General features: G+C 36.4%; 2 protein-coding genes across 2 annotated transcripts; one reads left to right on the top strand and one right to left on the bottom strand.

Annotated features, from left to right (window-relative positions):
* The first annotated feature begins 140 nt into the window (after positions 1-140).
* Positions 141-11,342, top strand: LOC121314352 (somatomedin-B and thrombospondin type-1 domain-containing protein-like). Its single transcript, XM_041247510.1, has 5 exons — positions 141-1,066; positions 4,960-5,154; positions 6,595-6,673; positions 7,123-7,299; positions 11,071-11,342. Exons 1-5 carry the CDS (start codon positions 841-843, stop codon positions 11,186-11,188), a joined length of 795 nt encoding a protein of 264 aa, XP_041103444.1. The 5' UTR covers positions 141-840; the 3' UTR covers positions 11,189-11,342.
* A 316-nt stretch (positions 11,343-11,658) lies between these two features.
* terf1 (telomeric repeat binding factor (NIMA-interacting) 1) lies at positions 11,659-24,282 on the bottom strand. The gene is made up of 11 exons (XM_041247509.1): positions 23,850-24,282; positions 22,347-22,439; positions 21,675-21,808; positions 21,301-21,387; positions 20,461-20,610; positions 18,697-18,806; positions 18,414-18,464; positions 16,620-16,685; positions 15,886-15,980; positions 14,499-14,578; positions 11,659-12,989 (listed from the first exon to the last, which is right to left on the bottom strand). The coding sequence occupies exons 1-11, from the start codon at positions 24,013-24,015 to the stop codon at positions 12,816-12,818; spliced, it is 1,206 nt and encodes a 401-aa protein (XP_041103443.1). The 5' UTR covers positions 24,016-24,282; the 3' UTR covers positions 11,659-12,815.
* Between the last annotated feature and the right edge of the window lie 1,764 nt (positions 24,283-26,046).

Below are 26,046 nucleotides of genomic sequence, written 5' to 3'. Positions count from 1 at the left end.
ACAAGTGTGTTTTGTTCAGCACCCACAACAGTAAGACTCTGTATTCAGTGATACCATGGTACCATGTGAGTAAAATTGTACAGTAGCTGAAGCCTGCACAGGGACACAGTGGCCTGTCAACAGCTCATCAGTATCAGTGCTACTTCAGAAGGATTACAAAGCAGGCAAAACACAAACACCAGGTAAAGGCTTTTTTGTGGTGGCTGGGACACGCCTGTTTGAAGGGATCATTACCAGGCAAAATAATATGTTGACAGAGGGGTTGATTTACATACTTTTGGCTCTTACATGGAGTCAAGCCAAATGCTCACATTCCTCTCTCCACTGTGAGAGCTTGGTGTAAAAGCAGGCTGGGCACAGCTCTCTGATCTGACTCCAGTGCAGAACAGTCAAAGACGAGTGAAAAAACTTTCAATCTTACTCAGCGCATTCTACAGTGGTGAAGAAGGGACACTGTGGTTGACTGCTTCCAGAAAACATCTTGGCTCTACAGACCCAATAGAATTTGCAGCCTTAGTTAGAAAAAAAAAAAAAAAAAAAAAAAGAAAACCTAAGAATGGATCTTTTCTTCACAAAGAGTATTCTGTAAACTTGTTTTACATGTCCATTAAATATCTACACCAAGCGGAATTTTTAGGACATAAGGATTCGACCCAGTGGGAATAACTTCAGAATACACTAAAAGACAGAAGAGAATGAGAACTGTGCTTTCCTTTAAAAAGCAGAAGTAATAAAAGCTTTCTTTTTTAAAGGCTGAACTCATTATTGGATTGAAATCAACCAGCCTTGTTCTAAATACGTCCTAAAGGGTTGTTTGGATTTTGATCATTTTTGTTAAATATGAGGGGACCAGCTGTTAAGGGAGGCAGTTTGCTGCTGCTAGCTGCTCTCCTGTGGCTGTCCAATCTGGCTGAAGGAGGGTGCTCTGGAAAGTGCTGTAAAGGCAGAGACCCGACCTGCAGTAGCACAGACTGGAGGATGGACCGGGTCTTTGGGACCTGCTTCTGTGACGGAACCTGCAAACACACAGGGGATTGCTGCTATGATTACACACAAGAGTGTCCAGGTAAGTAACGCATCTCTCCAGCAGAATAATACAGCACTCCCTTCAATAAACTTAAGTCTGTGCTGGCAGTGTTTGAAGTACAGGATACTGTTTGCCAGAATCGGAATTATAAAAACAAAAAGGATTTAGTTGTATAGATTTGTTTTAAATTGCTGTTTTAAAAATTAGCTAAACAATCACTAAAATTGAAGTACTAGTAATGAATTGTATTATTATGAAGCAGATTAGTTATCTTTATTATTTGAAGTGTGTACTATAAAAAACTGATATAGAAACCATTTCTATTTAAAACCTATTTATAAAATGTAAAACTTGTGATTGAATAATAATCTGATCAATTAATCACCCCTTTGCTACTGATATGAAGTCAAATGACAATTACAAATACAAAGCATTAATATAATGCTATTTACTGCTAATGTTAAACATACATATATTTACTTACTTGTAATCTGACAGTTTGAAAATATAATTGGAAGTTAGCCAAAGTGAGTCATTTAAAATATTCACTGCTGTTTGCAGTGTTTTATGAGTTGTGAGGGGTCACATCACATCTGGCTCTTTTTAATTTGACTGTTTCATTGGAAGTTGACAGAGGGATAACTAAAAATGGAAGGTTTTCTTTTTCAAATGTGCCGAGGATCTTGTTTGTACATTTTTAATGATTGATTAATTCCATTTTTGAATGGAGTAGCCCGATAATAAAGTAAGATTTAAAAGTAAAAAATAAATAAATAAATAAATAAAATAAATAAAAACAAAGTGTTCATCATTGAAAATGTATTAACGCTTCTAACTGAAAACACTAACTTTATACACTGTAGTTAAATCAATAAGCCAGACAGTTTCGTGATACCATTTGAAAGAAATTTGAATGAAAGGTGATACAGTACATTTTGTAGTACTGCTGTGAAAGGGAAGCACCTATGAGCAAATGTTGCAGAGGCAGTATTTTTTTCTGCTTTCTGAGATACTGTGAAAAAATTATACTTTCTAGCATGTATCCTCCGCCATTTCTCAAGATTTATTTTTTGTGTAGCACACTCGGGTAGACAAGAGTAAATCGATCAGAATTGGCCAAGCGCTGCCCGGGTGGGGTTAAGTTGGCTTGGAAGTCCTTGGCTCATCGTAGGCCTCCTACGCTAAGTTGTGGACATGGCCAGACTGGTCTTCGTCTCTCCCGAGTTAGTCTGGGGATTGCAGCAGTGAACCAGGTTGAATAATAATTTGACATTTCAAAATTGGGAGAACACTGGAAAATTGATAATAGAAAAAAGCCCAAGAGAGTGATTAATCATTAATAAATCGACTAAAACCCTCAACTGTATATGGGGGGGGGGGGGGGGTATATACTGCTCAAACTAAATAATTTAATTTATGATTTAAGTCTTACATGTTTTTTCATTGAGAATTACCTCTAGTGCTATAGCAAACTGCTACACATTACACATCACTTGAGGGGGAGAGGGGGCATTACACAAACTAATTTCAATTATCTACACAAAATGAAACCCAAGGAAACTATGCAAAGCGACATGCTTTACACAGTGTAACTTAAGAAACTACAGGCTTTTATAAGAGCATACCAAAGTTCAAAGCTTTCTAGTACTTTCATTAATTCTATTCAGAAAAATGGAAATTAATGTGATGATGTCAGGATTAAGAGTGCATAGGCATTTTTTAATTTGGAAAGATTACACAGGCTACAAAATGCAAACTAGGGATTATAGAGGCTGTGCAATGCTTTGCTGGTAATGTCAAGGGTTGGGCTCCAGATATAATTGAACATCTATGTTTTCCTGTGAATACAAGGACCTGAGTGAAAATGACAGCAAAGTGCTATGACCCACCAGGGTACCATTGAAACTGCTTTTCAAGCAGAATGAATATTGACAGCTATTGTGCTGGGTTGCCCAGCTTTACTGGGGGCTGGGCTCCAGATTAACACGAAAGGTGTTTCCATGAATGTTTTACTTTCACAAAGGCTATGGCACACAATGTAACCTTGTTCTTGTTTTTGTAATACTGACCTAAGTTAAACCTAATTGGTAGGTAACTATTTGAATTTATATTATATATATATATATATATATATATATATATATATATATATATATATATATATATATATATATATATATATACAGTGCCTATAGAAAGTCTACATCCCCTTCTACTTACATTTCGTTGTGCCAGTGCCTCAGAGTTTCATGCATTTAAATGAGGATTTTTTTCCACTTATCTACACACCATACTACACACTGTTAAGGGGGGAAAAAATTGATTGAGAAAAAAAAAATATATATATTAAAACTACAAAACTGAAAGATCATAATTGGAAATGCCCCAGCTCCTGCCGATGAGAAACATCCCCATAACATGATGCTGCCACCACCACGCTTCACAGTAAGGATGGTGTTCTTTGTGTGATGTGCTGCGTTAGGTTTGCGTCAAACATAACGGTTTGCATTTAGGCCAGAAAGTTCAATTTTAGTTTCGTCAGACCACAAAACTTTTGGCACATGGCAAAAGAATCTCTGGAGTGATTTTTTTTTGCATACTTCAAACAGGATTCAAGGTGGGCTTTATTGAGTAATGGCCTCCTTCTAGCCAACCTACCATACAGTCCAGATTTGTGGAATGCTTGGGATATTATTGTAACATGCACGCTTTGACCAATCTTGACAATAAAAGCCTGTAGCTCTTGCAAATATGCCATTGGCCTCTTGGTAACCTTCAGTCTCCTCCTTGTGTGTCTCCAATTTGTGTTCTTTAGTAACCATTAACCTATATACACTCTGAAAGGAGTTTTAAGTTAGCTTTACATTTTAACTTGAGGTCAAAGGTCTCAGGCAAGGTCAATTTTGGATAGAGCAAATATGGTTTCCTATATGTGTTCCACAGTAACCATTAACCTAGCTGCCCTTGGTAAGGAGTTACATGCTCGTTTTACATTTGACCAGAGATTTTGAAAGGTTTTTAAGGAAATATGTCAGGTGGCCATATTGGTTTAAGCACAAACACCATTTTTGAAAGTCAGTTGTATTGACACAAGGATCATGCTTGTCAGCCTTGGAGTTAAATCAACTAAACCATGTTCAAAATGAAGCAGTTTTAAATTTAAACAACAAACCTTAGTTTCATGTTGATTGGTTACACATTATGCAAACAGGAACGGTTTAAAGTTCTGGGAGGAAAAACGACAAACACCTTTTAGAACAATATGCATCCCAAGCCAGCTTGGTAGCCTAATAAAGCTATAATAAATGTGCAAGCAAATGCTATGACTCAGATAAACAAAATCAATAAAAGCACATGTTCCTAATTTTGCAGCCCCTTCCATAAACATATGGACATAAATTTCAGAAAGATTAAATGGTGACACACAGCTAGATTTTGAGAATTGGGTCCCAGTGGTTGAGAACACAAGGTTTGCTGCTATTTCAACTAGTTAAACCTACATTTTTTGAAAGCAGTGTACTTTTACTACTTTTTAAAATAAGCTTTGTGCCCAGTGCAGATCATGATTTGTCACTTCCCTTACCTTTTTTAAATGTTTGCAATTATTCAATGGTTCGGAGTGCTTTTGCTCTAATACTGAAATTTTTTTTTTTTCTTTTTAATGTTTATTATTTTTAAATTGGCTGCCATTTTGCTTGTATGCTTGGTTTGCCATGTGTGTGTGTGTTTTTTTCCCCCTTTCCTGGTTATGTATGCTTAATGTTAAATGATAAAAGCATGTTTAAACGCCAAGCCACCTTGAAATAAGTAATCCACACCATAGTAGACAACCAGGGGGCTAACTAGACATTTACAAAGGACCAATTTACAATCTAATCAACATATTTTAATGAGTGAGCAAGTAAGAATATAATGCTGAGTCTTGTTTGTAGCTCAGCCCTGCACAGTTAGCGAGTGGAGTCCCTGGAGTGGCTGTGCCCTGCAATGCAAACCTACCTACCGGGTCCGCATACGAAGCATTGAGCGAGAGCCCAAGAATGGAGGGGATCCCTGTCCAGCCCTGGAGGAAAAAGCTGGCTGCTTGGAATACATCAACTACCAAGGGCAGTACTGTGCACAGACACATGGTAAGTTAGTTGTACTATTACACTAGCACTACCAATTCTAAACTTTGATAAGCATACTACACCTGCGTTTGCCTGTCCAGAGTTTTTATATTTTGTAATTTAATCAATTAAACCTCCATCCAGGTTTATAGCAATCACTATTTAATGGTTGCTATGATCCCTGGAGTGTATGGGCCTATGACCGGGTAGGGTCGGCAAGGAGATCAAAACTTTACAGTTGATGCACCTATGGGCTTTTTATCTACAACAATCCACACAATAAAACACACAACTAACCAGCACCTCACCGTGCCTTCACCATCACTTCTAACACCCAAGATCACCCTTTTTGTACACCCGTGGCTGTTTACAACTTACGGCTCCAGCCACATTCCCACCTGTTTTACAGGGAGAATTTAACCCCTTCCCTAACACTCAATATTCCCCACACCCGTGCACCAGCAGGGCTTCCCCTCTGCCACAGGTTCCTTGAAGATTGAAGTTTACTGGGAACTTAGGCGAAACTACTATAATGGCAGAGCTAAAATCAGAAGGAAAAACAAAACTTGAATAGAATTTGTTACACTGTTTCTTCTCGGCATCTACCTGTTAATCCTCTTTTTAATAAATCTGCTTTAAAAACTGTTCCAAACCAGGATGACTCAATTATTTAGTTATTTATCCTAACCATTGACCATTCTATTCCTTCAAGAATTTGCGCAAAGAAACACCCTTACCGAGCTCCTCTCAAAGTGTGGGCCCTCCACTGTATCCCTGCCACTTGGCGGTGGGGTAATAGATTTAATATCATGCTGTTCTACAGCAGCCATTTTATACAGGATCCCTTATAGCCAACAGATGGAATATGACTTACAATTACTACCTGCCTGGGCTGGAATCAAAACTGTGCTGCAGGTCCAAGCTAAACTATTCTGTCCAATACACGTTTAACTAGTCTACAAGCATTCCATTCCAAATTATTAGTATTTTTTTTTACTATATACTACATTATACAATGACTCATTACACTGATTTAGAGATGTTTTCTTGCCCGCGTGGCTTTTAAAAGCAGATGCCTTCCACAAAAGCTCCTTCCCATCATCAGACTGACTATAGCTGGGAGGCAACGTTGTTGACAACATTCTGTACTCCAGAAACTGGACGTCTTATTGTTTCCAAAATGGGAGTGGCTTTGAAAACTTTTTTCCTTTAAATAAATGTCTAAAATTACAAAACAATAATTAGTTACAAAATTAGAAATAAAACATGACAGTTATTTAAATTAGATTGTTTATTTTAAAATGCGATATTATTGCAAATGACATTCAGGCAAAAAAAAAAAAAAAAAAAAAAAAGTTGATTACAAATTTTAGTCCTAGACTGCTGTATTGATCCTCAACATTAGTCAAATGCTGTAACTTGTAAATGTACCCGTCTCTTAAATACCAGCATTCTTTTCAGGGCCTGCTTTCATTACAACCTTGGAATACAATAAAGAAAGAAGAAAACGTCATCTGTCCACCGAAGCAGACGCTGCTGGGTACAGTATCTGAAACTATCTTTTTGTTCTGTAATTGACAGCATATGAGAACACAGTTTATTATCATCAAGGAAATTTGAACAACTTCCTTTTTTTACAGCCTGTATTTATCAATAATGAACTCCAACAAAAATGCTGCACAGGTGTTAAACAGTCAGCTTCCATTTTGTTTTTTCCCTTGAAGGTAAAGTAGTGTTGATGTACGGAGGAACTGCATATTTATATCTAGAAGAAACTTACAACTGTAGAGAAATTAAAGTTTCACAACCAAACAGTATATTCTTTTCATATTGTAAGTTGCAACCACCTCTTAATTGGAGCGTTAAGGATTTTAATGGTATCCCTTGTGACACAAAACAAGTTATTTATTTTCACTAAGAACACTCCAGTGAATCAAGTCAAGAGATAGATTAAGTCCTTTAAACCTTTCTGTTATATTTCTTTATCAGGTATTGCATGAAATTTAAGCTGGAATCCCTTTCCCAGCAGTGCACCATGGAGTCCCGGCCCTACGCTCGCTGGATGCAGTATCTACGAGAGGGCTATACAGTATGTGTAGTTTGTCAACCACCAGCTATGAACAGTGACAGCCACAGCTGCCAAGGAGATGGCACAGACTTTGATGGGTAAATTAGTACAAATGTTAATGATAAGTCCATGTTTAACATTTTCTATAAAATTGCAGTTAGCGAAATCATTCAGTAAGACAGGCACAGTCTTAGGCAAAAGAAATCTGAAATCTAACAGAACCATTAGCACTATTTCAAAGCAAGACCGATACAGCAATATTGCAACCACTACTTCGAGGCATCTCAGATTAATTATGCTTCATCAGTCATCAATGGTAATGTTTGATAGCATACAGTACCGTGAAAAAGTAATTTGCCCCATCTGATTTTCTGCATTTTTGCATATTTTACACTGAATGTTACCAGATCTTCAACCAAAACCTAATATTAGATAAAAAAGGACCATGCAATTATCTGCATTTATTTATTAAAGAAAGTTATGCAACACCTAATGCCCCCGTAGACTCAATAACTGCAACCAAACGCTTCCTGTAGTTATTGATCAGTCTCTCACAGCACTATGGAGGAATTTTGGCCCAGTCCTTCATGCAGAACCGCTTCAACTCAGTGACATTTGTGGGATTTCGAGCATAAACTGTTTGTTTCAGGTCCTACCACACATCTCAGTGGGGTTTAGGTCTAGACTTTGACTAGGCCATTCCAAAACTTTAAATTTCTTGTTCAACCATTCTCACGTAGACTTGCTTGTTTGTTTCGGATCATTGTCTTGCTGCATGACCCAGCTGCGCTTCAGCTTCAACTCACGGACGGATGGCCTGACATTCTCCTACAGAATTCTCCGATACAGAGCAGAATTCATGGTTCTTTCAGTGATGCCAAGTCATCCAGGTCCTGATGCAGCAAAGCATCCCCAAATCATGACACTACCACCACCATGCTTGACTGTTGGTACGAGGTTCTTACTGTGGAATGCAGTGTTTAATTTTTGCAAGAAATAACTGGGCCCATGTTGGCCAGAAAGTTCCACTTTTGACATAGAACATTGTTCCAGAACTCTTGAGGATCATCCAGGTGCTTTTTGGCAAACATGTTCTTCTTAGTGAGCAGTGGTTTCTGCCTTGCTACTCTGCGATGAAACCCATTTTTGCAGTGTCTTCCTGATGGTGGAGTCATGAACACTGACCCAAGCCGGCCGAGGCGAGGCGAGAGAGGCCTGCTGATCCCTGGATGTTGTTCTAGGGTTCTTTGTAACTTCCTGGATGATTTTACGTCTTGCTCTTGGAGAGATTTTGGCAGGACGGCCACTCCTGGGAAGATACACTACTGTCCCAAACTTTCTCCATTTGGACAATGTGGCTCTGACTGTGGTTTGGTGAGCCCCTTAGCCTTAGAAATTGATTTGTAACCCTTTCCAGACTGATCGGCATCAACAACTTTTTTCCCCAGAGGTCTTCAGGAATTTCTTTTGATGTGCCTCCAAAACTTGTCTGCTGACAACTTCACTCTGATGGTAAGGGCCAGTTAGTCGGATTTATATTGGGTAGGGATGGCCCAAATCAGTCCTAATTGTTAACCAAAGTATTCAAAGAACTGACCCTAATTATCCCTTTAATTGGGTTGAGTTAACTAGGGGCAATAACTTTCACACCTGAAGATTGCATGTTTGATTATCTTGCACACCAAACAAATAAAAGAAGCACCAAACTTTGGTGTCATTTTTTATCTCAGACTCCCTCTATATGCTACTACAACCCACAAAAAGATCTGACCAAATTCAATGTGAAAAAATGCAGAAAAACAGACAGGGGCCAAATACTTTCATGGCACTAAGTTATGCATTCATTTTTTTCTGACCTTTTTTGTAAAAAGTACAACTGATCTGTTGAGTAAAGAATCCCAAGCTACAAAATTATGTAGTTTTGTGAACTGGAAAAATGGCACAAAAACACAAAATATTTCAGAACCCACACAAAAAATCTTATGAAAGTATTTCTTTGATCAAGTAACTTGGACACGGAGCATACTTTGTTCATTTACACAGATTTTTATGGCCACAAAGTTTCACCCTTTTCCTGTTTAGTCCTATATGCTCTAAAATACTGTAAAAATGGTTAGTTTTCTTAATTTTATTTGTTTGGACATGAAAAAACACATTGTCAAGCTGCTATTTTGGGTGTTGCATGTCAGCATGAAAACACCACTACAATCTCACATAGCACAGCAAGTTACATTAATGCATAAAAAGACGTGCTAATTGTAATTGTGTTCACATTGGCTATGTTTACAATGACTGTTAGACTGGTATATTCTCTTTCCTTAAATAGACAATGTTGTTACACATTTTATAAGAGTGGTACATACCGAAAGGGTGTTCCAGTCTACACTGGCTTCATAAGACAGCATTCAGTACCTTTACATTGTACAGGCGTGACAACTAGGAAACATATTTACTGTATTTAACTAGAACAAAACAAAAATCTCATTCCAAAATATCAGACTGGTCGTTCAAAATCCAACATGAAACACTACTACCATCCTGGCTTCCAGCAGACTTCTGCAACATAATTGTGTGTATGTTTTCTTTCTGATTACATGATTTAAATGCATACAAACACACCAGTAAGGTGTCAGATAGTTTGCTAGCTTTCTTCTGTGTAACTCACTTATGAAAAGGAATCAACCATTTTCTTGAAATGTAAATGGCCAGGCATAAAGTCCTAACTGAATTGTTTTAATGTTTTACCAAAATGTTAACAGCGATAGTACAATAGACAGAATATAATAACATAGAAAAAACAGAAGGGTCAAAGTGCCTCACCTGGTATAAGCACGGCCACCTGGTGTGCAGGGTGAATCATAAAATTAAAGGAGTCTAGGTTCACATCTTTGCTGTGCAAAGTGACCGGTCTTCATCTGGCAGGGACTATTTCTCCTCATCGCGTTACTGTGGACCTTACTGGTAAGTGAAAACCTACAGAGGCTGGTAGCCTGCTGACATCTGCTCTTGAGTAATGAGGCAATTAATTTGCTTGTGGGACTGGAGGATGCTCATTGACCTTCAGTTCTACTGAGCTGTACTCTTTTTTTGTAAATCTGCCTCTAGGTGCATCTGTATCAGATTTCCTAACAGCCCAGAGACTAATGTAAAGATATCACACCAGTGGCCTTCTCATATAATGTTTTGCATTTAAAAAAAAAAAGATAACAGGTTTGGTACAGTGGTAAAATAACCACTTTAAAAAACAGATATGGGTTCAATTCCCCTCTTCTTATATTGGTTTTCAATAAATTTAATTAACACAGGAAATGCAAGATTGTCAGCAGGACTTCAGAAATACTAGCCTAGCAACACCTCAATTAAAATACAATGATGCCCACCTCAGGAAACGGACACGTTTGTTATAAACCCTCCTAAAAATACAGTTAAATCGAAATGTTATCATATTATAAAGTTAAGTGTACCATTCCAGTTTTTTTTTCCCATGACCATTCTAATCTTATTTACAAGTTTCACTATGGTATCATAAATGTCTTTCAAATAAAAAAAAAAAAAAAAAAGAAATATTACCACCACAATAAATTGAGAAATAAGGGAAAACGATACTAACAGACAAGAAAAAGCTCAGGAAAATGCTAACCTTTAAAGAACTGCAGGTGTACCTGGCTTACAGTTGGAAGAACACACACCAATCCTAATGCTATAAAGTTACATGAGTTCTAGTGATACATTTCCTAGTGGGAGTGCATTTCTAAAAATATCACCTCAAGATGAAATGTTACACTCCCCAAGAGTGCCCTGTGAAGGTGGCATCAATTACACTGGGCATTCACCAAGTACTAATGCAGTTTTCTTCATTTTTGCTGCAGAAATAGAATCCTTCACTGGCAAGCTGTTGGCAACTCTCGATGCAGGGGAACATGGAGAAAAATCCAAAGAGTGGAGCAGTGCTCTTGCCCGGTTGTACATAGTTTTATTTTTACTTGAATACTTCTGGAACACCAATCTAAATTCATTCCTACTGTTGGTTTCCATACTGTATACTTTTTTTTCATACAAAAAAAATTGTATATATGTAACAAGATTGGCCGGTAAAAACGCTGCAGTATTGTTAAATAAAAAATGTGATGATTAATTTTCATTCTTGTGTCCTGACATCTTCATTACCCGAACAAAAAACCCTATTCATTTTACACTGCATGTATGCAGGCTATGAAATGATGCATTGATTATCATTCAAGTAGCTGACATTTGAAACCAAGTATCACATACAAAACCACAGGAATTCCTTTCTTTTTTGTGCTTTTTTTTGTTTGTGAAAAACTGACACTGAAACATTGGATTACTTCAACGATGCTACAAATAAAACTTATATTGGGGATAAAGTATCAAGGAAAAAAAAAAAAAGTTGTACAAACACTAGCTTGCTAAAAAAAACAATGACAAATAAGCATACATGATTTAAATGTTAAAGAAACTTTATTTTCTGATGAGAACAAATACCTTGTGTTCAATGTGTATTTACATTCCATATTTACAAGCATGTTTTTGCAACAGATTGAGGAAGCAAGGTTAATGCCCGTTTCTTGTACCACAGCTATTAAAGTGGTTGTAGTGAACAAACCAACATGCATATCAAATTAGCAATACAGGTCTAAGTTTCAGAAGAAACACGTCACAGAAGACGTGTTATATAAAACCCACTCTGCCCTGCAGTACCTGAACAGATGAGAGCAGGACACCCTAGCTCCCACCTGTCAGCTCTGTGTAAATGCTGCTCTGTGCTCTGGAGTGACTGCTGGTTGGTGCCAATTTTCAGGAACATCGTCTCATGTCATTGTTTATACATTGCTTATTATACTGGACTGGCAGCTAGATTTTCAAAGAAACAACCCTTTTACAAGCAACAATACAAAAAGAGAATTCCAGTTCCAACAATGGTGACATTAAATGTAACATGGAGCACCATAATGTACTGTACTAAATATTTCTGCAGCCAAGAGACAAACTGAAGAGTGACAGCAGCAGTGACCAAGAACTGCATTGTTAAGGCATGTTGATTTCAGATTTAATACTCGGGTCTTATACACGTTGCCAATAAACCGCAATCAAAACTAACTCACATTGGGCCACACAGACTGCATGAAAATGGTATAAAGCATAAATAAAAACACTGGAAATAAGAGTTTTCTTTTTTTTTTTTTTGCATTACATTGCCACCTAGTGGAAATGTTCTGAAACAACCTAGCACAGATGCAAAATGTATATTAAGCAGGGTCTCACTGTGTCAATAAAATACAAAGTTGTATTTCATATACATATCTAAAGGAAAAAACTAAATAAATCCATACCAAATAGAGTTCATTGTTAAGAAAAGCAGGATAGCATTAGTAGCAAGTTATAACTGGCAGTAATTCTCATTCTGACAAATGCAGATATACCAGCAGCAGCCAGGAAATGATGCATCTTGTGGGTAACTGCCTTTCTCCACACAAACAGCAAGAATCTCAGTTTCAGCTTCATATCATTTGTAATGAATGGAGTAAAAACTACATTTTTTTTGCAGTGGTATTAAAAATAACGCTGAAACAGAGACTGGATTGTTCACCTAAAGTCAATCACTTTCAGCAATGACCAAGTCCAGTTTCTTCATTGTTCTCCACCTATCCTTAAGCATGACACTAGTACGACCCCTAAAGTTGTAATGCTGCAGAATCTTACTCCAGTGTCCTTCCCCAAACTCCTTCACTCCCACTTTCAGCTCCATGTCTTCTTCCCATAACCATGGCTTTAGGAACAAAAAAACAATGCCTTGCTAAGAATAAAAGACTGTGCAACAGTACTTTGCCCATTTATTGCCCAAATTCTCCCTTGGCCATTTAATTTTACTTCAGTACAAAAATCCATTAAATTTGTATAGAATACATAAATGCTCACATTTAACGGTTTTGAATTTAATACTTAAAGCCAGGCTTACACTGCACGATTTTTGCTGATCGCCGGCGAGCTGAGGAGTCGGCGACTAATTTCTTAATCTGGGACAAATTGAGGTTGTCTGGGACAAAATGGTTGATAAATGTGAGAGGGTCTACGATGCCCCGTTAACAGCTTCTGTGATCTCCAGACGCTGTTACGACGTCCTGACAAATTTCTAACATGTCAGAAACTGTAGTCTGCGACAAAGCAATTAGTGAAGTGTGTTAGGGGATATGGGCCGATTTCTTGACTGGCTGCTGCAGCAGCCAATAGGACAAGCTAGTAACAATAGAGACGAAGAGAAAGGTGCCCCTCTTTGACATAAGTGACATTTCCTATCATGATCGCTCATTGAAGGTACCTGGTGAGTAAATAATTGTTATAACTTGTTAACGCCGAAGCAGATACTGTGTGCTCTCCTGACAATCAATTTCTACAGTCACTCACATTCGATATCCCTTTCAAAACCTTACTGTATGCTTGCATTGCTAATTTATATACAATATGAGGAGTGGTGCGCGTCTGTGTGTGTGTGAGAAACAGAGAAAATGTAGATTACGTTGTTGCATATTTAAACCTATAACAAACTTGTAGTAGCCTACTATTAAAGTTGTATTCTAGTCTGTTCAAAAGCGCAACACTCGCTTGTAGTACAAAATATTTATTAGTTTAAAAGTCTTCATTAGAATTTGGCTACAAAGCGATCTTTATCAGAATACCAATCTCCCACACCAATCTTTTAATCTAATAAATATTTTCAACTATGAGCGAGTGTTGCGCTTTTTAAACAGATTAGTTTTTATTATTTTGGATGCACCTCTACTCGAGCTGCATCATCAGTCCGTACTGACCACGTCTATTAAGCCAATTGCGCGTCCAAATGGATCTTCTCTGGGTTTTCTTTTTTTTTCTGTGCAAAACAATGCAGACAACAGCGATCACCTCCTCGCTTGAGTCCACGATTCTCCCGAATGATATCTACGATTCTGCAATGAAAATAGGCGTAGTCCACGACAAGATATCTCGTGTAGTGTGTGTAGCTTGCAATCCCCGATCTACAGTGAGAAATCGTAGCTCAATTGCTAAGCGTGAGTGGAGCTGCGTCTCCCGATTGCAAAAATCGTGCAGTGTAAGCCCGGCATAACTGTGATTTATATCTGATGAAGACAGGACTGTAGATCAGGTATCAGGAAATAATTTCAGCCAAACCCTTCACACTCATGTTGTGTTTACATGTGTGTGTGCGTGTGTGTGTGTGTGTGATTCTATCTATCTATCTATATCTATATATATGACACACACACATATCAATAAGACTCACCTGTTTTCTTCTTGGTTCTGTTTTTCGACATATCTTGGACTCTCTGTCATTTGAGACCACTGGCAATGATGACTGCTTGCCTGTAAAAACAGATTTTAAAAAAGTTGTCCATGTGCACAAAATCTTATATATATATAAAAAAAGCAGCTTATAACTAGTATTTCAGTGGCTACAGCTAGATTAAAAGTACGCGTGTACAGACAAGACATCCCTTTGCTTGGGTCACACTTAAGTTTTTGTCGCCACGCCAGGATTAAACAAAAAGGTGAATCGTTTATAATGTGTAGTTTTGCTCCCAAACTGAAACAATTTATCCAGCATGTTACAACAGTTGTAATTTATATCTTGAAAAAGACTAGTTCCAGACTCATCACAGTACATGAGCCTATGGAAAGACTTGATTGCCAGACAAGTATCCAGGGAGCAACACATGCTAATGCAAGGTAAAAACAGATTTAAAATACAGTTTGTACCAAGTATGCGTCTGAAGGCGGAAACCACTTATGCAGTAAAACAGAAGCCGATCGTGCTCGGGACTACCCATGACATTTATTTTGCCAAGCGTGAAATATCGTTCTTGCACATCAGAGAAAAGTCAACAATCGATGATCATTTGGTGTGTAATTCCCCTATCTCCATGTCTACGGCAAGGCAGATAACAAAACTGCATTAAGACCAGTATTTCTTTTTACTTACCTCCAGCGGACTCAGATGTTTGTTCTTGGAAATAATACAAGTTAGTAAAGTTTAAATGTTCTAGTGTATTTAATCTGCTATATGTGATAAACTTTGAACAGCCCTATAAAAAGATAAACACGAACAAAAACTAATTGCACAATTCAATTAATTTCTGTTGCAGAAATCACAGCCCTTTTTTTTTTGTGCAGCGCTTTTCACAGGGGACTAACAGATGCAAGTAGTTAACATGCTAATTTAAGGAAAATTGGAATTCCAAAAGAACATGGATTTTTTTTTCTTTTGGTGATGCTGCTGTTTGAGGGTTCCAATGTTTGAAAGTGTATAGGTCTTAATAAAAAATTGCTTTAAGAGCTAAACAAATAATCAGATTTTGTTAAATATTGTCCCGATCCTGTTAAATTTTGTAACATTGCTCTGAATGCAGCACCATCGGACCGCAACAGCAGACATTTTTGTAAATACATACATTTTTACTGTACAGACAAAGTGGATTCACTGCCTTTCATTACGTTAACAGAGCAAATCATTAAGTTGACTTAGGGTTCACTGACCTACGTTTTTAATGAAACATGGTAGAATCATAGTATTTGAAGATGTTAAAACCGCAACCCCACAAACACATATAATAAAATAACAAAATGGAATGTGTAACCCTAAGTGCAACAATCACATAGATTCAAAAACATACCTTTTAATCGATACGAAATATTGGAAACAGTTTTTCTTGTACTTCCGGGTTTCCAGGGATTAGCTTCCTGCATTGAAAATAGTTTTCTTTTAGGCCTACAGAAGAAAACAAGATGTTAATCAAAGTTTAAAGGCTTGAAATGTAAAATCTGAACCTTTATCAACTAACTCAGTAGATGAATAATCTAAAAGCAAGATTTGACCTCTTTCATTTTGTTTGGTAAAAGGAACGAAGGGGTACTGTTGGTATCACAACATCTATTCCAGTATGTAATGTACTCTAAAAACGAACAGAATACTGTAGTTATTAAATGGACATAATTACAGTACACTTCAGTACTAGATATAGTACAGTAGTAATCTTTGTACTGAAGTTTAGCTCCCAAACAAATAACTTATCGGGGATGTGACAACAGTTGTCATTTATATCTTGAAGATAGACAGGACGCAAATGCACAGCAAGAACAGATTTCAAATATATCCAACAATACAAAACAGAATAAAAGTACATCTAGAAGTTGCTCCCAGAAACGTATTTTGGTCAAAGTAAAAATAAAAGTGAAATCGCAAAAAAAAAAAAAAAAAAAAGGCAGATTTTTAACAATAAAGTTTACTTCATTTCTATTTCTGCTTCAGCTCTCTCTCTCTCTCTCTCTCTCTCATTTTAAAAAGTCATGCATTTTACACCATACACATACTGAAGAGCACACCCAAATCCCAGCTGTGAACACACACCTTAACTGCTGCTGATTTTCCTTTCCTGAAGCAGCAGGGGACATCACTACCTCAGTCTGTCCATTGCTTAAAATAAAGGGAAAGAAACAAGCCACGTCAACAAGCACTACACACAATCATGGAGTAAATAAGAACTGATAAGTAGACACCTTTCTTTCTTTGTGAGTTTTGTCTGGTTTGCTGGGTATAGGCAGAATGTGAGTTAAGGGCATCAAGAAAAAAAAAAGTAAGATCGCTGTGGGTCCATGACATCACCAAGAAAAGAAAAAGGTACGGTGAACAGCTGATACAGGAGCTCCGGTTTGATGAAGGCAGATTTCAAACCTGCTTAATGTTGTATTATGCAACTCTAGAAAATCTGACATCAGAACCACAAGCTTTTCCTCCATTTTATTTCTTCCTCACAAAGGAGCCTCCTACTTTCCCCTGGTTGGCTGCTGATAGCACTATGTAATACAATTTTTGTTCCTGGGTAGTAAGTGTTATTTCCTAATTGCTTATGCCTCAAAAGTATAGAAAATGGCTATTATTCCCCACAAACTTTGCTTTTGTGACCAGGACAGTGATATTTCAAAATATCACTATTTCCAGTGGGAAAACGGGCAAATGTGTGTCTTTTCGTTCACATAAAGTCAGAAAAAAACAACATATGAATCCAAATTAACATGTATTTATACTAAAGTAATACAAAAATGACTACAAAAGATTTAGAAGTGAGTAGTTTTTTGAGATTTACGATTATACTGTATTTACATAAGCAATTAGGAAATAACACTTACTACCCAGGAACAAAAAATAATAATAATTTGTTACACTGTGTAGTTCACGTCACAGCGCGTCGAAAGTTGAAAATTTGATCTCCTGCGCGCCACTTCCCTCTGCAACTACACGTGACCGTCCTCATTGAAAACAATTGCTTTTGCTGCTACCTATGATTGTCTGGAAAACCACACTTAATGCAGAGCCCCTTAATGATGGGCGATTCCTGTTGAAGAATCAGCAACAGACTCAAATGACGTGTATCTTAATGTAATTTACTGATTTTATGTTCATTCAATTAAAAAAAAAAAAAAAAAGGATTAAAGTTTGTATTTCACTTAATGCCGATTTTTAACACCCCGCAATTAATCGCTAATCGCAGATTGAGCAGCATCTTTAAAAATCTGTGCATTTGATCAAAGGGCATTTCACAATTTGAGTATATAGCTTTACTGAAAGACTGAAGATGCAGTCTCTTATTTTGCTTTTCGTCTCTTTGTTTGTTTGATATTTTCTCAATTTGATCACAATAACTTGCTCAATGACCGAAATAACCTTTCATTTTGTTCTTTGATCATTTGTAAATGCTCAAAAAAAAAAAAAAAAAAAAAAAGCAAATGGTTCATTTTCTTCGGTGACCGACCAAATCCTGACTAACTGAGACAGACAGAAATGGGAATTTTCACGGGCAACTACATATTACATAGCAATGGGTAAATTTCACTTAAAATCTGTGATAACCGTGGAATAAAATACAGCTTTAGTTATGGTCAAACAAATTCAGCATGCAGAGTGTATATAACCCTGCAAATATGACATCACTATCTAATACAGTTTCTGGCATGACACAGGTGACTGCAGCTTTGCAAAATTAAGTGGCATATTGGTATTGTCAGCAGTTTCCAGAACAGTGAAAATATAAAGTCCACATATCAAATAGTTTACAAGATATAAGCAGTTGAAGCAGCACAGTGCATTTCCAGTCATAAAGCCTCCCATCATGGGGATTCATTAAAAACAGAAATAAATACATACCCATTTTCATCCATGGCTTTTGGCACTGTAGACTGTTGTGTTTCTTCGTTGCTAAGAAAAGTAATTTATCATTATCAAATGTATTTGTAAAAGGAATTACTGAAAAAAAACTGAAAAGATTACAATGTACTGTATGGTGTTTTCTGTAAGAGGAAGCAATTGTAAAAGGAAGTAACAGTAACTATTTAAGTTGCACTGCAATATCTGTTAAATTAAAAGCAAGCTATAATGAGGTGCAAAGGGTCAAGGGACAGAATAGGTATTCAGGTCGTGATCTCTGTACCTTTCAGGGTTATGGCTCTCCAGCTGTAGGGTTCCACATTCCTCATTCTCTTTGGACTGCTGTGTTGCTATTCCATTTTCATTACAGACCATCACCACTTTTGTTGCTGCCTTGAGATGAAGCAGAATTAGATTAATCTTCACAAGTATCCAGTACTTTTGATGCGCAAACACGTGCCAAAAAACATAATTTACGTGCCGCGGGAAACTTGAACAGGTTTGAAACAACCCCCTCAAAGACATCTTGGGCTGTACTGCCTTTCTCTCCAAGATTACTTTTACAAAAAAATTATACCACAGAACAGCAAAAACAGTTCAGAAAAAGTTGGCAAATTATTTTCGCTGAAGAAAATAAGATCGCCTTGGCAGTGCTGTCTGTGTCATGAATTATTCCTCTTGTTCATTTTTTTATTTTTAGAATGGCAACAAATACACTGCCCTGCAGGCTGTTGGTCTTGTATTTGCCGACCAAGATAGTGAGCCTGAAAGTTGTGATCCTCAGGACAGATAAATAAACTAACAAAAAAAACTGTATTGTATGCAATTGTAACCCTATTGTAATACAGATCTACCAAATGAAGACATAAAAAAAAACTCCAAGAGCTTGTATTGTTGCATTATATTTGTATGGCTCACAGACATCTATTTACTGTTCTTTAGGTACAATATTCTTATTCTTTATAGGCATCCTTTCTGTTAGAACCTTTCCAATCTGAAATTTACACTCGTTCCATTTTATTATATTTTAACAAAAAAATAAAATAAAGTTTCGCAAGCATCTGAATCACTGTTCCCATGTTGTCCATTTTTTCGGGGTAACTGCAGAAAATAGTTATCACTTGTGAATGACAAGCTCATACTGACCAGAGTAACGTCACAATTTTTCAGTGTGGAACTTTGTGTTGAAAACAAACTTTAAGGCTAATTAATGACTCAAATGTGTCAATGTTAGATAAACTAGTAATTTTATTCATGAATTGCACTTATTTTTACTGAATGAAGTATAAATTATATCATAAGAGGGGCCTCTACAACATTTCATTTGAGTTGTACAGTGAAAACATTATTGTATTTATTTAATGTATTGTATTACAGTATATATTATATATATATATATATATATATATATATATATATATATATATATGTAAATAAAAACACTTTAATATGCATCTATAGTCTCTAATATAATAATTTGAACTTGCATTGTTGAAATGTTTTTTTTTTTTAAATTAGCAAAACAACAAACATTACAAAAAACCCCATATAGTATATTACATGTTTTTTTGACTTTCTTTAAAGCTTTATAAAAACATAGTAAGTTAATGCTTAGCAGATCCTCAGTCAGAGTGTAACAATTGAAAATAACTTCTAAATTATTTTTTTATACGGTTGATGAATAGAACAGGCTAAATCTAGGATTGACAAACAACCAAGAGTTGCTGAGGTAGAAAGATGGCAGCTGCAAGAGAAAAAAGGTGCAAAGGTCCCAACATCTCAGAAGCTTTATCATCACTCGTGAGGCAGATTGTTTCAGACCCTGTTGAGACTGCTCATAAATGTTGCTTGTTTTTGCATTCTCTTTTGTCGTTGTCACCCCCTGGTGTGGCTGGTGGATTTTTCCATCCACTAGTCATGGTGTCTACTGCATGGAGAAGTTAATTTCAAGCCCTGCTTCAGGAAATTTATCTACAAGTTCTGAACCACAGCACTGAAGATACTACCCTGCCATACTTGTTGGGGGTGGAGAGAGATGGTTACCTACCTTTAGGAGGAAGTCTGAAGGGTGATCTTTTAAAAAAGAATCTATAAATATCTTGACTTTCTTTAGCAAGGCGTCAAAACTGAAAGCCATGAGAAACTGATGATACGTGTCCTTCTTGGTAATAATGAGGGATAGCTTCATTTTTAAGGACTGTTTAGGAGGGGACAAAACAAACAAAACAAACTGAAATTATCCTTTCAACACTAACATACTTTTAGCCATAGAATTTTGATATTTCAGCTTTTCGTTTAACATCATGAATACAATTAGATTCAATGGAACACAACTGCCCAAATAGGTAAAAATTCTGACGTGTCAATCACTGGATGTTATTTTTTTGTTAATTATCGCTGTTTTTTTGAATGTCCACAGGCTCCATAATGATCGGAATGAATTCCGTTATAGGCTGATTTCACAGGCTTGATTAACACTAATCTTGAGAAAAAGAAAACTGATGTGGGCCCAAAAGCACTCTTTAATATATCTCCACTGCTCTTATTTCCAAGGCATACTTTTTCACCTGATTTAAACTCCACGTAGCACAACTTGCATAACCTAAGCATGGCAACTTCCCCACTGTCGAGGTCAAGCCCAAATCCAAGTGCAATACATGTGGCAGCTACGCTGCATGAGCAGAGGAATGTTTTCCCAGAAATTGAAATGGCCTGTTTGTTATTTCAGTTTAAGAGATATATGAAAAAACAAAAAGTATTAAAAGCACTTAAACTGTATAGAGTACTGACCAGCTTAACACTAAGATTTTTTTCTTGACCACCACCCCTCTTCCTTCCTCCCAAACCCAATATATTAAACACACTGTTGTAAAATAGTCAGTCCTACCTCTTGCATTGCATGTTTTTCTGAAAGCCTGTCAAGGACCTGGGAAGCTTGCTTATACTGGCCTTTTTCCATTGAAACTGCTACAGCCTAAACAAAACAAGACTCATTTTGTAGCTAACTCATAAGAAAAACATGTTAACTAAAATGAAACACCAGTGATAGTGCTGATACTTAAGACTGAAATGTTAAAGCATATGTATTAGTATTACATACATGTTTTATTGTATTTGAAAAGCTGATTAAAGCAACTACGGAAGCAACTGTTATCAGAACCTTTAGTTTTGCAAAAGTCAATTGCCAATAAAATGTCATCATTTTAATCTTTACTCTAAGAAAATCTGATAAACATTAATGAAACATAGAGTGAAGGAGACCTGAACAAACATCAGCATTCTGATTTCTTCATGTAGACCTTCTTTTCTGTCACCTTGTTTATTTTTCATTAAACTCCAGAGAGACAATGCAGACTCTAATGGTGTAATTTTTTCATCTTCTTCAAACTGGCAATCTTGGATTTATATATGAAAAAAAAAACACACACACTATGCAGAATTACCCTGACAATTCAGAATATTAGTAAATTGAAATGTTTAGATGACAAATCCAACAGGATATATTCTGGACTGGAATTTAAGTTGGTAATTTAGAAGCAGGATATGTAGGAGTCCAAATATTGTAATATATACTCTCAGATTAAATTGGAAAAACATTAATATCCCTGAACTCTAAATCCAGACTGCAATGGGTTTTATCCTGCTATACATGTCCAAGGAGTATTTTTTTTTTTTTTTTTTTTTTAAATGTATTTTTTTATATTCCATCCATGTTTTTACAATACTACTGTTGTCAGCTGAAAATCTGTGTTTAAATATAGTAATACTACAATACATTTTAGAATACAGGTACATTAAATATGTGCATTTTAAAAGACTTTTCTCCCAATGTTCTGTATAATAAAAACTGCAGTTTCCCACATAAATTAGCGTCTCTTGTTGTGGGAAAAAAAAAAAAAAAAAAAAAAAAATCAAGCATTACAAAGTTTTTACCCAAATTTTTCCCTTCCATAATTCGTGACAGAAAGAGACAAGCTTGCATCTTCTCATTTTGGTCAGACTTGAGGCTGGATTCTAATCCTATAGCTTTAAAAAAAAAAAAAAAATTAGCAAAGGTCCCTGACTTGCCAAATAACTTACAGTTTTTACTTATAGACATTTTTTTTTTTTTTTTTTTTTTTTTTTTTACATTTCTTTAATACCGAAATACTGAACCAACATAACTAGGACCTTTGCCTCCAATCATCATAAAAGGTGGGGTGAAACAAATATTAAAATAGCATTTCAGGTGGGGTCAAAATATCAGTTGGACTGGGAATTAATTTACCGTCTGGTGGTGATGGAACTTGCAAGAATATTTTCAAAGCCTTATTTTAACCTTTACCGATACTAGCTCTTTTCACAGGTTTACAATACTAATCACAGAGAGCAGAAAAATAGGGTCATACTAAATAAAATGGATGATTGGAACACTGGGATTATTGTCTGCAATACATATGACAAGCACTAGATGGCACGACAAATAAATGTTTTATTCCTTCTAAATGTTGTTCAGAAAGTATGTATGTTCTGCTTTTTAGTAAGCAGAGGTGTGACAAAGTGAGCAATTTCAAGATTTAATAGGGGTGAGACGATACTTATGAAAAACTCATCTCTGCTGGACAGACTTAAATATTTCAGATCTAGACACAAAATCAGTTGAAAATCAACTATATGTATTTACCACTAACTAGTACAGCACTTGTTTGAGTTTAAAGACAAGGCAGTATTTCAGCTAGAGTTCCTGGGATATCAGATTTAACTTAACCAAATCTCCTTCTCACATTTCTGTGAGAGGAAAAAAATACTAAGCAATGTGTTTGGTAACTATTAAGTACAAACTTTGTTCTATAGAAACACATGAACAATCTAAATATCAAAGTCTTTCAGCATTAAGTTGTGATGTTAATTTCTTTTTTTTTTTTGAATGCACATCAGCGTTTTTGATCACATCATACTTAATTCTCTCAATAGATTAGTACAAGACTTATTATACATTGTATCACTAAGTATTTGTATTTTTCAAGTTAACGTAGAGTGTATTATTGTATTTTGTATACTCTTCTATACTGTGCTGTTTTTAAATGTGGTTAGAAATAATTTAAATTATTAGATTTAAAATTAATGATAAACATTCGTATTTAAAAATAATTAATCAGAATTAACACATTTAAGTAACATTTAACCAAATCAAAGTTTAAGGATCATTCAGCCAAATAAAAACATTCGTCTGAAGTTGATACAAAGCTAGTAAGAGTCCTAAGTAAATGCCGTAATATAAAGTCGTATTTGTTTAACTTTCTTATTCGCTTCTTATTTGGTAGATATATTATCTGCACATCAGCCGTCCAATTAAAACAAATATACCAATTAGGTTATGAATTTATGATTAAGCGGCCGAACTGTAAACTAATGAAAACAATATTGCATAATTAATTAGAAGGGATAAAAGCAAACCTTGCAAGACGCCCCTCGTGTGTGCAAATTCATTGTATTGGTCGTTTGTGAAGTAATAACAAAGAGATCTAAACATAAAATCCACCATCCAGTCCCTGGCAACACTTGCTACTTCTTTAAAAGCCACAAACTCCTCTTTCTCCGGGGTGCCTTTTTCAGTCTCCATTTTTCTGCAAGCCTTTCTATTTTCAAAATGAACCGCGCACCAATCGAGATCAGCCAATGCTGTCAAAGCTATTCTATATCAAGACACCGCTCCCCTCTTCGCTTCCGTCACACTGCGCGCAGAGGCATGTGATATATAAGAGCTCGGGAGAAATGTTTCTTTTTAGAGTCCATTGAACGGTTTAAAATTTCGCTATGTTAAAGAAAATGCATCAAACTTTTTAAGTTAATTTCACTTTTACACAAGGCCTCTTGAACAAAACGGCAACGCGATAGTCCTTATTTATTATTTAAATTTTAGAGCACAGGCCCGTATGTGGCACATGCGCAGAACTACACAGTGTTGCCGGGGCCGCGGTTTTCCCGCTGAATTGGGCTAATTTAAAAACACAGCCGCGGGAAATATTAACGAGTCGCGGGTTGATAATGTAATTAGATTGGTGGTATAACTTTGAAAACTGTTTTCATGTTTGCAATATTGTTTGGGTTACAGTACCAGCATTAGTATTTCAATAAAGGGATCACGCTGTTAATTCGGTTGCGTGTATGAATGTTGATTTGTGCCTTCAGGGCTTCCGTACGAATTTGTTGATAGGGACGTGTAGACGAGCTGTACTGGGGCTTGTAGTTTTTATCAAATTTATACTAGGTATCTTTTCTTACGAAAGCTTTTGATTGTTTTTTTTTTTTTTTATGCATAGACCTACATGTTAATAATAAGCTTGCTTTCAGTTAAAACAAATGTGGGCTATTTTTGGCTATTTTTTAAGTCACCCAGCAGCAATCTGACAACACTGGAACTACATTAACAGCACTGCCAGTACCAACTATTAAAAATTAGTCATTCACTATGTTTACGTGTCACAAGTACTGTGAATATTAGGTATTTGGAATACTGGAATATTCCAAATGCTCTGTATACATGCAGGCGGAATCGTGTTCATATTCTGCGTTTACTCCTTTATGTTAATGCATGCGTACTTTCTTCCCACAGCAAACCTGGCACTAGTGCTGAGATTGTACCAGTTTGTTTATTGTAAAGCGCTTGTGGTGTCGACGTAAGTTTCTGTTTTTTTTTTTTTTTCAGAGATGGAATGTAATATTTTGAGATTGTTTCGATGCTTGTGGGTCTTAATTCAGTGCAATGTACACGCAGACATGCACGCGTATGTCTCATTATTAATATATAACCAGAAGACAGATTGAAGATGAGTTGCCTGGTTTAGCCAAGCACATCCATCGTTCTCAGAACCTGCAATAAACAAATGGACATTAGAATAATAGTAAATAAATAAAGCAAATTGTGTGTGTGTGTGTGTGTGTAATTATGTCATCATGCAGGTGCTTTTTCAGAGCATTTGAATTTCTGTTATCGAGAGCTGTAATTAAGTACATTTTTTATAAATACAAGTATTCTCCTGTCTTCGTTCCTCTTTCAAACACAAACCCTCGACACAGATAAGCAGGTTTTTATACCTTTGACCATTTCCGAATCAACACTAAATTATTCAGTTCGGAGATGGTCACATTCTATACGAGTTTACAGCGATGTGGCACCATGCTGGGCCCATGTTTGTCTTGTTTGTTTTGTCATGTCTTGGTTAATGTTACATGTACTGTAAAGGTACAGGGCATGCTGTTAGGTAGGGAGTGTGTGTGTGTGAGGGAGGGAGGTTGTCGCCTGCCACCATGGGAAGCACCAGTTGGAATCATTCTTCGCTACTCTCCAGAAATGGAGGGAGCCAGAGGGTTAAGAACATAAGAACATAAGAAAGTTTACAAACGAGAGGAGGCCATTCGGCCCATCTTGCTTGTTTGGTTGTTAGTAGCTTATTGATCCCAAAATCTCATCAAGCAGCTTCTTGAAGGATCCCAGGGTGTCAGCTTCAACAACATTACTGGGGAGTTGATTCCAGACCCTCACAATTCTCTGTGTAAAAAAGTGTCTCCTATTTTCTGTTCTGAATGCCCCTTTTTCTAAACTCCATTTGTGACCCCTGGTCCTTGTTTCTTTTTTCAGGCTGAAAAAGTC

The sequence above is a fragment of the Polyodon spathula genome, chromosome 4 (assembly GCF_017654505.1).
Source record: "Polyodon spathula isolate WHYD16114869_AA chromosome 4, ASM1765450v1, whole genome shotgun sequence".
NCBI lineage: Eukaryota > Metazoa > Chordata > Actinopteri > Acipenseriformes > Polyodontidae > Polyodon > Polyodon spathula.
This window is presented reverse-complemented; position numbering and strand designations above follow the sequence as displayed.

Bases quoted from the DNA above. Each gene is read 5' to 3' on its own strand.
- terf1 (XM_041247509.1), bottom strand. From the start codon at position 24,015: ATGGAGACTGAAAAAGGCACCCCGGAGAAAGAGGAGTTTGTGGCTTTT. The intron at 22,440-23,849 runs GTTTGCTTTTAT...TTTTTTTTAAAG, and splicing joins CACGAGGGGCGTCTTGCAAG to CTATAGGATTAGAATCCAGC. The intron at 18,465-18,696 runs GTACAGAGATCA...TACTTTTCTTAG, and splicing joins GAGAGCCATAACCCTGAAAG to CAACGAAGAAACACAACAGT.
- LOC121314352 (XM_041247510.1), top strand. From the start codon at position 841: ATGAGGGGACCAGCTGTTAAGGGAGGCAGTTTGCTGCTGCTAGCTGCT. The intron at 1,067-4,959 runs GTAAGTAACGCA...TCTTGTTTGTAG, and splicing joins TTACACACAAGAGTGTCCAG to CTCAGCCCTGCACAGTTAGC. The intron at 5,155-6,594 runs GTAAGTTAGTTG...CATTCTTTTCAG, and splicing joins GTACTGTGCACAGACACATG to GGCCTGCTTTCATTACAACC.